General features: G+C 38.4%; 1 protein-coding gene across 1 annotated transcript in view; it reads right to left on the reverse strand.

Annotated features, from left to right (window-relative positions):
* Window positions 1–6,189: 6,189 nt before the first annotated feature.
* Window positions 6,190–13,816, reverse strand: part of LOC126472268 (exocyst complex component 8) — a 109,293-nt gene continuing 101,666 nt past the window's right edge. Inside the window, exon 13 of the mRNA XM_050099924.1 lies at window positions 6,190–6,861. Coding sequence (XP_049955881.1) covers window positions 6,652–6,861 — 210 coding nt within the window. The 3' untranslated portion in view covers window positions 6,190–6,651. The remainder of the gene's footprint in view (window positions 6,862–13,816) is intronic.

The following is a 13,816-nucleotide window of genomic DNA, read 5'->3' on the forward strand; positions in this document are numbered from 1 at the left end:
GACGGTCTTGGGCAGTTCTCTGCCAGGTGTTACCAGCGATCTTCTTGATGTCTTTGTCCCATCTGTCTGGTGGTCTTCCTCTAGGCCTCCGGTGCTCTCTCGGACTCCACTCCAGTACTAACTTCGTCCATCTGTTGTCTTTTCTTCTTGCGACGTGGCCAGCCCACTGCCATTTCAAGGAACCTACTCTCTCTAAGATGTCATTAACCTTCGTCACAGACCGGATGTCATCTGCCCTTTTCCTGTCCTTTCTTGTATAGCCCAGCATTGATCTCTCCATGGCTCTCTGTGCTGTCCTAAGTTTCCCTTTTGTGAATGAGTTCAGTGTCCATGTCTCGCATCCGTACGTCATCACAGGAAGAATGCATTGATCAAATACTGCTTTCTTCAGATTTACTGGCATTTTTGATCTGAATACTTTTGAATTCTTCCCAAATGCTTGCCAGCCAAGCTTGATGCGTCGATAGATTTCTGGTCTTATGTCTCCCTTCATATTTATAATCTGGCCAAGGTAGACATATTCACTGACCTCTTCTAGTAGACTGTCCTTGACTTTCACATCTCCAGCTGGGACCCATTTGTTGGATATTACTTTTGTTTTGGAAAGGTTCATGTTCAAGCCAACCAGCTGACATTCCGATGCAAGATCTGTAACTAAGTTTTGGAGCTCTGCGAAGTCTTTGGCCAGTAAGGCAATATCATCAGCAAATCTCAAGTTGGTAAGCCTTCTTCCATTAATTATAATTCCCTTACCTTCCCAGCTCAGCTTTGACATAGCCATTTCCAATACAGCAGAGAACAGTTTTGGGGAGATGGGATCGCCTTGCTTGACACCCCTCATGATGCGGAATTCTTGAGTTGATTCGCCGATGTTAACATAAGCTGAAGAATTCTCGTAGATTTTCCTGAGCACTTCAATGTATGCTGCTCCCACTCCTTGCTCACTCAAAGCTTGGAGGACAGCTACATGGCTAACGGAGTCAAATGCCTTTTCAAAGTCAACAAAGGCAATGCAGAGAGGCAGTTGGTATTCATTCGCTCTGCTTATCACTTCACTAACGGTCAGAATGTGGTCAATAGTGCTAAAATTGCTTCGGAATCCAGCTTGTTCTATAGGTTGGGCTGAGTCTAGGGTGGAACTAATTCGGTTTAACAAGATCTTTGTAAAAATTTTGTACAAAATTGAGAGCAAGCTGATAGGACGGTAGTTTTTAATATTGTGAATACTTCCTTTCTTGTGTATCAAAATAATCTTAGCCTTGTTCCACGATAGTGGGATTGAAGCATAGTGCAGGCAGGAAGTAAATACTTTTGCCAAGTGATTTATTGTTACCTCTCCTGCCAGTTTGAGGATGTCAACGCTGAGCTCATCATCACCTGGCACTGTTCCCTTCTTCATGCTATCTAGAGCACACTTGACTTCCGATGGGAGTATATCTGGAACACTAGATATATCATTTAAATTAGATACACTCAAATTTTCCCCTGGATTGCTATACAAATTGCTATAAAAGTCTCTGATGAACTTCAAAACCGCCTCCTTTTCAGTGATTCGACTGTCATTTCCATCGAGTGCAATAATCTGCTTTTTACCTATTGTGAGTTTGCGTTTGGCTGACTTTAAACTTGTCTTGTTCTCCAAGCTTGCTCGTAAGGTGTCTTCAGTGAATTTCTGTATGTCAGTTTTCATTTCTCTTCGCACTGCCTTACATAGTTCGGAATACGCCACCATGTCACGATCGGTTTGGATTTTCATTTCTCTCCTCTGTTGTAAAAGGGTTTCAGTTTTGGCACTGAATTTCTTTGGTTGTTTATTTTTTTGGCATAGGCCACCGACTTCTTGTGCACTTGAAACAATCATTTCCGCCAAATCACAATCTTTAGTTACGTGGAACTTGCTTTGGAGGACTTCTTGGAATTTCGAGGAATGTTCTTCCAGGTTTTTGAGGTTGATTACCCTTCTCTTCCCTTTCATAAGTTTACTCCTTTCATTTCTTACATTGAGTTCGACCCTTGCTCTCACAAGACGGTGATCACTGCCAGTGTTGAACTGATTTAGCACTGATACGTCTTTTACAATCTGCGGAATATTTGACAGAATAAAGTCTATCTCATTTTTGACACTGAAATTTGGGCTCCTCCAAGTCCATTTTCGGTCAGGGTGCTTCTTAAAGAACGTATTCATGATGGACATACTGGTGTACTCAGCGAACTGGACTAATCTCTCACCTCTATCGTTTCGGTCGTCAATCCCATAGTTGCCCACCACTGTGTCGCCTTGTTTCTTGGTGCCAACTTTTGCATTGAAATCTCCAATGACCATCTGGAAGTGACAATTGCTACCTTTTTTACAGGTGTTATCCAGACTTTCGTAAAAGGATTCAATTTCTTCGTCAGGGTGACTTGAGGTGGGAGCGTACACCTGAACAATCTGTATTTTATACCTATTCGACACCTTCAGGACCATTCAAGCTGTCCTGCTGGAAGTTCCTTCTAAGACAGATCCTCTATCAGCAATATTCTTGTTGATGAAGAACCCAACTCCATTGAGTTTTCCTTCTGGATCGCCACAAAAGTAAAACAAGTTGCCAGAGCGCAAACGGAGACAGTCTTCCCCTTTTCGGCGAACTTTGCTTAAACCAACAATACTCCAGTTGATTTTTGTAAGCTCTTTCTCGATCTCTTCTAGTCTGTCGTTGCCTATTAGAGAGCGACAGTTATATGTACAGACGTGAAGAGTCTGTATCTTCTTCTCAGCACCACTTGGTGTTTGGGACATCAAAGTTGCTCCCACCCGGAGATCCGACTGTGGGGCTATTACTCCGGAAAATTTAACATTAATGTCACACAACATAACTCGAAGGTGAGAAGCATAATCGCCACGCTTGCTTCAGAACGGATTGGCGATATAATTTCCAGGCCGCCCCTGACATGGGGTACAGACATCTCTGAGTAACTACTGCAATTTGCATCCTTCTGAATCTGCTTACTGTATTCATCTCTTTCTCTCTCTCTAGAATTTTTACCCCCACATTTTCTTCCAACACTAAACTGGTGTTCCCTTGGTGTCTCAGAATGAGTCCTATCAACTAACCCCTTCTACTATTCACATTATGCCAGAAATTCTTTTTCTCCCCAGTCCTATTCAGTACCTCCTCATTATTTACATGATCTACCCATGAATCTTCAGTATTCTTCTGTAGCACCACATTCCAAAAGCATCTATTCTCTTCTTATATAAAATGTTTATCATCCATGTTTCATTTCAATACAGACAAATACCTCGAGAAAAGACTTCTAATGCTTACATCTATATTCGATGTTAACAAATTTCTTTTCCAAAACACTTTTCTCATCATTGCCAGTCTACGATTTATATCTTCTCTACTTCAGTCATCATTAGTTGTTTTGGTGCCAAAATAGCAAAACTCATCAACAACTTGTGTCCTGTTTCGTAATCTAATTCTGTCAGCATCACCTGATTTAATTTGACTATTTCCATTACCCTTGTTTTGATTCTGTTGCTGTTCACCTTGTATCCTCCTTCCAAGACACTGTTCATTCTGTTTAACTGCTCTCCCAAGTCCTTTGCTGCCTCTGATAGGATTACAATGTCATCAGTAAGCCTCAAAGTTTTTATGTTTTCTACCTGGACTTTAATTCGTACTCCAAATTTTTCTTTTGTCTCCTTTACTGCTTGCTCAGTGTACAGATTGAATAAATCAGCTATAGGTTACAACCCTGGCTTGTTCCCTTCTCAATCACTGCTTCCCTTCTAAGTCTGACAATTTTTCATCTATCTCACACATCTTGCACACCAGACAAAAGAGTTTTGTCATGTCTGGCTCTCCCAATGCTATCACTAGTTCTGGCAGAATGTCATATTCTCCCAGAGCCTTGTTTCGAATTAGGTTGTCTGGTGCTCTGTCAAATTCTTCTCACAGTACGGTATCTCCCATCTCATCTTCCTCTACATCCTCTTCCACTGTTATAATATTGCCTTCACATTCATCTCCCTTGTACACCACCTCTATATACTCCTTCCACCTTTCAACCTTCCCTTATTCGCTTAAGGACTCTTGACATACGTGGGTCTGCTTCTTCTTTCTCCAAAGGCCTCTTTAATTTTCCTGTAGACAGTATCTATCCTTCACCTAGTGATATATGCTTCTAAATCCTTACATTTTTCCTCTAGCCATTTCTGCTTAATCATTTTGCATTTCCTCTCAATCTCATTTTTTAGACATTTGCATTTCCTTTTGGCTACTTCATTTGCTGCATTTTTATATTTTCTCCTCTCATCAATTAAATTCAATATTTCTTCTGTTATCCAAGGATTTCTATTAGGCCTTGCCTTTTTATCTATTTGATTCTCTGCTACCCTCATTATTTTATCACTCAAAGCTATACATTTGTCTTCTCCTGTATTTCTTTCCCCTGTTCTAGTCAATTGTTGCCCTATGCTCCCTCTGAAATTCTCAGCACCTTCCGGTTCTTTCAACGTATCCAGGTCCCATCTCCTTCATTACCGACAGTTTTGCAATTTCTTTAGTTTTAATCTACAGTTCATAACCAATAAATTGCAGTCAGAGTCCATATCTTCCCCAGGAAATGTCTTACAATTTGAAATCTGGTTCCTAAATCTCTGCCTTACCATTCCACAATCAATCTGAAAACTTCCAGTGTCTCCACGTCTCTTCCATGTATACAACCTTCTCTCAAGATTCTTAAACTAAGTGTTAGCAATGATTAAATTATGCTCTGTGCAAAATTCTACCAAGTGACTTCCTCTTTTATTCCTTTCCTCTGGTCCATATTCACCTACTATATTTCCTTCTCTTCCTTTCACTATTGTAAAATTCCAGTCCCCCACCAAAATTAAATTTTCATCTGCCTTAACTACCTGAATAATTTATTTTCTTTTATGATACATTTCTTGATTTTCTTCATCTGCGGAGCTAGTCGGCATATAAGCTTTTACATCTGAGGTGGGTGTTGGCTTTGTGTCTATCTCGGCAACACTAACGCATCCACTAAGCTGTTCACTGGAGCTTACCCACATTCCTATTTTCTTACTTATTAGTAAACTTACTCCTCCATTACCCCTATATGATTTTTTATTTTTAACCCTGTATTCACCTGACCAGAAGTCCTATTCCTCCTGCCACTGAACTTCAGAAATTCCCACTATGTCTATTACTGAAGTATCAGTTTAATAAGTCATGGTTGTAAATACTGATATGAATTATTTAGAGAAGAATGGAAAAACTTGTAGCCAACCTTGGGGAATATCAGTGTAGGTTCCAGAGAAATGTTGGAATACTCAAGACAATACTGATCCTATGGCTTATCTTAGAAGATAAGCAAACCTGTATTTATAGCTTTTGTACACTTAGAGACATCTTTGGATGGTATTGACTGGAATCCACTTTCTTAAATTCTGAAGATAGTAGAGGTAAAACATAAAGAACAAAAGGTTATACATTACTTGTAGCAGAAACCAGATGGCATTCATGACTCACAGAGCATGAAAGGGAAGCAGTGGTTCAAGGAAGAGAGACAGAGTTGTAGCCTATACTTTATGATATTCAATCTGTACACTGAGCAAGCAATAAAGGAAGCCAATGAAAAAATAGGAGCTGGATTTAAAATTCAGCAAGAGAAAACTTTGAGGTTTCCCAATGACATTGTAATTTATGCAGAGAGAGACAAAAAGGTGTGTACAGTAAGAAGGTTCAAGGTTACCGTATGTATTCAGAGATGAAAGCAAAGAATAGAGTAGCATAGAGAGCTGCCTCAAACCAGTCTTCTTACTAAAGACTGCAACACATCTTCTGTAACAGAAGGAAAGATAATTTTTGCTATTATGTTAAAACAGTTGACCAATTTAACAGATGCCATAGATGTTCAGAAAAAGCACTTTGTTGAAGTAGATCTTCAGACAGACCTTGCATGAATGATTTTACAGACTTGGCATCTAAATAAAAGTGTGAGAATTAAAATAAGTGTTAAGGGCTTTTTTACTATTTTGAGTAGATAAATGCAACATGTTGAGTTCTTCCCAATATTTTTTTATTGTGTAATGAATTGTATAATACTGTACTATTGTTTTATAAGAGCAATTATGAAATATAAATCAGTAGATGAATGCATTTGAAGTAGATCACACTAAGAAGGCACTTAATGACCTTATATATTTCATAACTTTCTGACAGCATGTATCTTAGTGCTTTATTCTGATAAATAAATAAAATACACATTTTTTTTCAATCCAAAATGTTATGAAAATTATGATATAAATCTCCAAAATTACACATTTATGTACACTGTAAAGAAAACTGCACTTAGTTATCTTTATTTACTACAGTAAATAACAGTTCATTTCAGCAGCAACAGCAACAGTTTGCCAAATATTTACAAATAATAATAATGACAATAATAATAATAATTCATACATTCACTGAGATGTTTTGATTTCTTCATGTTTTGCTTTCTTTCTACATTATCACTGAGCTGTAGCCTGTTATTTCTATGAATGTAAACACACATGCCACTTGCACTGGCACATACAAGTGTACATACTGCTCTATTTTTCAGGGTACCAAAATCTGTTTATAACTTCTCAAAAATTGATAAATACAAAAGTTTCTTTCATACAAATTCTGGGGATGTGTATTTTTTGGCTGCCTTACTGCTTGATGATGACATACGAGAGTGGCCTTCACCCTTCAGCCACGAATACTCATCACGTAGAGAAGTTAACCTCGCACAAGGATGACCAATCTTTTCTGCATAACGCTGTTCTACTAATTTCAACAGTATATCGAACAGGAACACAGCATTTTTGTGAATGAACGGTCTCTGAAAAATGAGGAAACAGGTACACATCAGAGAGAATCTAAGAAAAAATTTGAATGATTCAAATTCATGAGCTTGTGAGACATCACAGTAATCCTGTCAGTACCTTTTTTGTTACTAGTAATTAATCAAGACCAGAGAGAGAGAGAGAGAGAGAGAGAGAGAGAGAGAGAGAGAGAGAGAGAGTGTATGTGTGGAAGGCAGTGGGGGTGAGGAACAAAAAAGAAGATGGGAAAGAGGAAAGGGGGAATGTGGGTCATGCACACATTTATACTAACACTATCTAGCATAAAAAATAAAATAAAAAAACACTTTAACGCTAGAAGGCAGTTGTTATTGTTCATAGTCTTCAACTATTGTTCAAACTTAGTTTATCCTCTAGTTGTTGTTGTTGTTGTTGTTGTTGTTGTTGATGACGCAGCTCTCCATGCTACTCTATCCTGTGAAAGCTTCTTCATCTCCCAGTACTTACTGCAACCTACATCCTTCTGAATCTGCTTAGTGTATTCATCTCTTGGTCTCCCTCTATGATTTTTAACCTCCACGCTGCCGTCCAATGCTAAATTTGTGATCCCTTGATGCCTCAGAACATGTCCTACCAACCAATCCCTTCTTCTTGTCAAGTCGTGCCACAAACTCCTCTTCTCCCCAATTCCATTCAATACCTCCTCATTAGTTATGTGATCTACCCATCTAATCTTCAGCATTCTTCTGTAGCACCACATTTCGAAAGCTTCTATTCTCTTCTTGTCTAAACTATTTACTGTCCATGTTTCACTTCCATACATGGCTACACTCCATACAAATACTTTCAGAAACGACTTCCTGACACCTAAATCTATACTCGATGTTAACAAATTTCTCTTCTTCAGAAACGGTTTCCTTGCCATTGCCAATCTACATTTTATATCTTCTCTACTTCGACCATCATCAGTTATTTTGCTCCCCAAAAACCAAAACTCCTTTACTACTTTAAGTGTCTCATTTCCTAATCTAATTCCCTCAGCATCACCCGACTTAATTCGACTACATTCCATTATCCTCGTCTTGCTTTTATTGATGTTCATCTTATATCCTCCTTTCAAGACACTGTCCATTCTGTTCAACTGCTCTTCCAAGTCCTTTGCTGTCTCTGACAGAATTACAATGTCATCGGCAAACCTCAAAGTTTTTATTTCTTCTCCATGGATTTTAATTCCTACTGCGAATTTTTCTTTTGTTTCCTTTACTTCTTGCTCGATATAAAGATTGAATACCATCGAGGAGAGGCTACAACCCTGTCTCACTCCCTCCCCAACCACTGCTTCCCTATCATGCCCCTCGACTTTTATAACTGCCATCTGCTTTCTGTAAAAAATGTAAATAGTCTTTCGCTCCCTGTATTTTACCCCTGCCACCTTTAGAATTTGTAAGAGAATATTCCAGTCAACATTGACAAAAGCTTTCTCTAAGACCACAAATGCTAGAAATGTAGGTTTGCCTTTCCTAAATCTTTCTTCTAAGATAAGTCATAAGGTCAGCACTGCCTCACGTGTTCCAATATTTCTACGGAATCCAAACTGATCTACAAGTTTTTCCATTCGTCTGTAAAGAAGTTGTGTTAGTATTTTGCATCTGTGACTTATTAAATTGATAGTTCGGTAATTTTCACATCTGTCAACACCTGCTTTCTTTGGGATTGGAATTATTATATTCTTCTTGAAGTCTGAGGGTATTTCACTTGTCTCATACATCTTGCTCACCAGATGGTAGAGTTTTGTCAGGACTGGCTCTCCCAAGGCCGTCAGTAGTTCTAATGAAATATTGTCTACTCCCAGGGCCTTGTTTTGACTCAGGTCTTTCAGTGCTCTGTCAAACTCTTCACGCAGTACCATATCTCCCATTTCATCTTCATCTACATCCTCTTCCATTTCTATAATATTGTCCTCAAGAACATTGCCACTGTATAGACCCACTAGATACTCCTTCCACTTTTCTGCTTTCCCTTCTTTGCTTAGAACTGGGTTTCCATCTGAGCTCTTGATATTCATACAAGTGGTTCTCTTCTCTCCAAAGGTCTCTTTAACTTTCCTGTAGGCAGTATCTATCTTACCCCTAGTGAGATAAGCCTCTACATCCTTACATTTGTTCTCTAGCCATCCCTTCTTAGCCATTTTGCACTTTCTGTTGATCTCATTTTTGAGACGTTTGTATTCCTTTTTGCCTGCTTCACTTACTGCATTTTTATATTTTATCCTTTCATCAATTAAATTCAATATTTCTTCTGTTACCCAAGGATTTCTACTAGCCCTCATCTTTTTACCTACTTGATCGTCTGCTGCCTTCACTACTTCATCCCTCAGAGCTACCCATTCTTCTTCTACTGTACTTCTTTCCGCCATTCCTGTCAATTTTTCCCTTATGCTCTCCCTGAAACTCTGTACAACCTCTGGTTTAGTCAGTTTATCCAGGTCCCATCTCCTTAAATTCCCACCTTTTTGCAGTTTCTTCAGTTTTAATCTACAGTTCATAACCAACAGATTGTGGTCAGAGTCCACATCTGCCCCTGGAAATGTCTTACAATTTAAAACCTGGTTCCTAAATCTCTGTCTTACCATTATATAATCTATCTGATACCTTCTAGTATCTCCAGGATTCTTCCATGTATACAGCCTTCTATCATGATTCTTGAACCAAGTGTTAGCTATGATTAAGTTATGCTCTGTGTAAAATTTTATCAGGCGGCTTCCTCTTTCATTTCTTAGTCCCAATCCATATTCACCTACTATGTTTCCTTCTCTCCCTTTTCCTACTCTCAAATTCCAGTCACCCATGACTATTAAATTTTTGCCTCCCTTCACTACCTGAATAATTTCTTTTATCTCATCATAAATTTCATCGATTTCTTCATCATCTGCAGAGCTAGTTGGCATATAAGCTTGTACTACAGTAGTAGGCGTGGGCTTTGTGTCTATCTCGGCCACAATAATGCATTCACTATGCTGTTTGTAGTAGCTTACCCACACTCCTATTTTCCTATTCATTATTAAACCTACTCCTGCATTACCCCTATTTGATTTTGTATTTATAACCCCGTATTCACCTGACCAGAAGTCTTGTTCCTCCTGCCACCGAACTTCACAATTTCCCACTATATCTAACTTTAACCTATCCATTTCCCTTTTTAAATTTTCTAACCTACCTGCCCGATTAAGGGATCTGACATTCCACGCTCCAATCCGTAGAACGCCAGTTTTCTTCCTCCTGATCCTCTAGTACAGATAATGATTTGGTATCTTTAAATATACATACAACTTGATATTTCATCACAAACAAAAACTGATGTTTGACTTCCTACACAATAATATTGGGACAGATCAGGTTTGATGCAACAAACACAGCTTTGACATATCTGTGATGTACACCCAGCAACATGTACAACATATCAGTTTTACAATGATTATTATTAAATTTTAGCAATGTATGTTTTAGCAAATGAAGCACAGTTGTCGTGCCAAGTCATCATCCTTTAAAAAGTAAGGATGCAATGTAACATTATATGTAACTGTCTCAGGAATCCTTACACGGATCATGTTTGTGAAAGCCACAAATTGCCTTCAATAAGTATAAAATTTATGTGATACATGACTAAAAAGATACAAATTAACAGTTCCAGAGTAGCACAACTGCACTTGAATAGAAAAGGTAAAGACAAACAATGGAATGAGCCTATACACACGAGGCAATGAGCAATCGAAAGGCACATAAACAAGATTAGATTACATAAGATCGACTTTTTGTTACAAAGATGCACTGTTAAGACATCATCAAGTATCTAGATCATGTCAAAAAAGAAGAGTACAGAATAGATATTTACAAAAAAAATGTTATATACCAAACTGTTCCTTTCAAAGATTGTAAATTAAATAGTCCCAATGAATGTGAAACAGGTCAAAACAACCTAAACTCAACAAACCTGTCACAGAACATGTAAATGTATAATACACGTAGCTGCATAAGATAATTCTTGGGATATTATATCCATGCATCATCAAACAGAAAATCAGTTTCCAACACATATTTTCATTAATCACATTACTGTACTGAAAATGTGCAAAAGTAAATTTTCCATAAAAGTCACATCTGATGTTATTAATAACAGATATATCAACTGGTTGTACCAGTAAATTTGTTAATGGAGTAGGAGGAGTTGGCCACTTAAACTGAACTGTTTAGTAGCTGAACTTTTTACGTCTGCTGGTAAATTATTGAAAATCGTGTGTTCCTGTGACAAAGTGGCTTTAAATCTTAATGGAGATTATTGTTATTTCTAGCAGAGATGTTGGTTTGAAAAAAGCATATATTATTTACAATAAATTTCATAAAGGAATAAACATATTGGGAAACCGTAGTTAGTAGCCCCTGTTTCCTGAACAAGACCTGCAGGACTATTTTGAGTTCATATTACAAATAGCTCATATTACATTCTAATGTAATTGGATGGATAAAGAAATCTACTCATCAAGCAGCAGTAGGAGCACACACACACATAGAAAAGGTTTTATTTGTGCAAGCTTTCAGAGCCGGTGACTCCTCCTTGCAGTAGATGACTTTCCTTCTGCCCTGACCTGGGGTTCTGGGTGAATTTTCCAAACTCTACCCCTTCTTCTAAACCTCTCCAGTCCTTTTCCTTCACTTCTCTTCTTCCCCCTTCAACCTTTCTGCTGGTATACTATATTTTTTCATTTCTTACAATATCTACATTGCAAATAAAGATTTGTTTAGGCAGTTCTGTAGCACACTATTCCCAACGGAACACAGTATCAAGTTGTAAGAACAACAGCTCAGCTTTTCAGCTTGTATACTCCTTCAAGGAATGGCAAAGAGTGATCAGAAAATGTATTTATGGGTGCATATGTGTCTTCGAGCTGTGCTCCAAAGAAAATGACAGGTTCAAGGCTGATGTTCAGCTTCTTGATTACGTGCTTATACACCATTAAACTCATCCTCTGTACAATGAGTGATGACCTTTACTAGTTCTATTGCTTGAACTAGAGATAAGTAAATATAGTTGCCAGTAGAGTGCTAAGGGAGAGAACGAATACTCAAGTTCTTCTTTAAATGGAGATAAATAAATACAAGAAACAGAAAATAAAAGACTGATGATATGGAAAAAGGAAAGTCATTCCAAACTTTGGATCAAAAGAGACTCACAGCTAGAACTTTGTCAGACTATTAGTTGAGCAAAGATAAATGATAGAAATAAACGGTCTCAGAGTGATGCACCTTCTCTTGATTATTAAAGGTAAAAATAAATAATTAAATGTGTGTATACAAACTGTAGTGGCTATGATACATAACTAGATCATTTTTTTAACTGACCAACATAAATATGGACACCTTAGCAGCTTTTGCAGGAGGGGGGAGTGTACACGAAAACAAACAAGAAGCTTGTCATTGGTGGAGAAGTAATGAGAGAAATTCAAGCAGCACTTTTTTGTAGTAAATCATGAGTGCTTATAATGTTCAATTTAAGATCAAGAAAAACTAAAACAGTTGGTATTAACCACAGATTGTAAATACCAGCTGTATATGATTTTCTCAGTCATGCGAGAGTTAAAAATATTAACATGACAATGAGGCTGAACACCGACTATGGGGATGCTCCTTGGTCAGGAAAGGAGTGGAGCAGAGCAATGCCACGAGTGTCCTTATGAAGGAAGGTTGCTTGTTAACGTAGCATGATACAAGGCCAGCAATCTGAAGCAGTGACTGACACATCAGCGAGCTGCAACAACGCATGCCACCACCCAACAATGCAGTCCAGCAGGCCATCACCAGCTGCCATTGTTGGCGAGATACCTGCTGTCAGGTTGGGGGACTGCAGTTAGAAACATGAGGTAAGTCGACATGTAAGCCTAGGCTGTTTAACGGAGAGTCCCAGCCATAAATACACAGCAATTTCATGGGACACTGCTACTTTATTTCAGAAAGGACTGTAAATGAATAGGGTTTCTGGGTAACTATCTAACAGCAGCCATTAACTATGTGAAACAGGTTCAGAAACGATTCCAATTGTTCATGGAAACATAATTTTCATAAGCAGTGTTTTGAACTTCTGATTTTTCTTTCACCAAAGACTAAAACATTGCAGACTCTAAACATTTTTCTTATCAAACTCTGAGCAAGGGGTAAGATAAGACAGATAGAGCACTGCCTAATGTCACGGCCTTGAAAGCAGCTTCAAGTACGTGGATAATATAAGTACCTACAACTGCAGTCGCAGTCAATTACTCGAAAAGTTACATCTCTCTAGTAGCATGTTGCTGGATCCATAATTACTCGCAGTAGCATTTCTTTAAGTAGCAATTTTATTAGTAAATTCAGTAACAGCTTGTTATCATTATATAAATGTGAGCTTGACTTCTTCCAAGAAGTTGAGACTTGTATTTCGTCACTGCTGTTCTGCAGACCTTGAGTTGAATGGGAGGACGTGGCCGCAGTGTACAGAAAGTGTTACACAGCAAATAGTTAGCCATGGCCAATGATGTGGCATGTTGACACCATGGCAGGGAAAGTTTGGCCATCTGGCCAACTTCTGACAGTCATTGAAGTGACAATGGAGGACCAGTTGGCTCTTTAAAGCTCATCTTCCAGGGGTCATTTTATGGGGAACACTCAACTGTAGGAACCACAATTCTTGCTGTAGACAGAGACTAATGCAAAATTTGATAGCTGCAACCAATAAAAAAATGAGTGAAGGCAGTTTGAGGCTATTATGATGTGGAGCAGCAGAGTGGGTGCAATAGCAAGTTCAAGTGGTAGAGAGCATCATCAGTAGTAAATGCTAACAGAAGCTTCACTGTATCAAAATGTTCAAAGTAAGTGGTTAGGCAGACTGATAGTGTTCCTGTCGATATGCCACCAAGACCTGAACACGAGTTGAGATAAAACACAAGATTTTAATCGATAGAGTGAT

The sequence above is a fragment of the Schistocerca serialis genome, chromosome 1, assembly GCF_023864345.2.
Source record: "Schistocerca serialis cubense isolate TAMUIC-IGC-003099 chromosome 1, iqSchSeri2.2, whole genome shotgun sequence".
NCBI lineage: Eukaryota > Metazoa > Arthropoda > Insecta > Orthoptera > Acrididae > Schistocerca > Schistocerca serialis.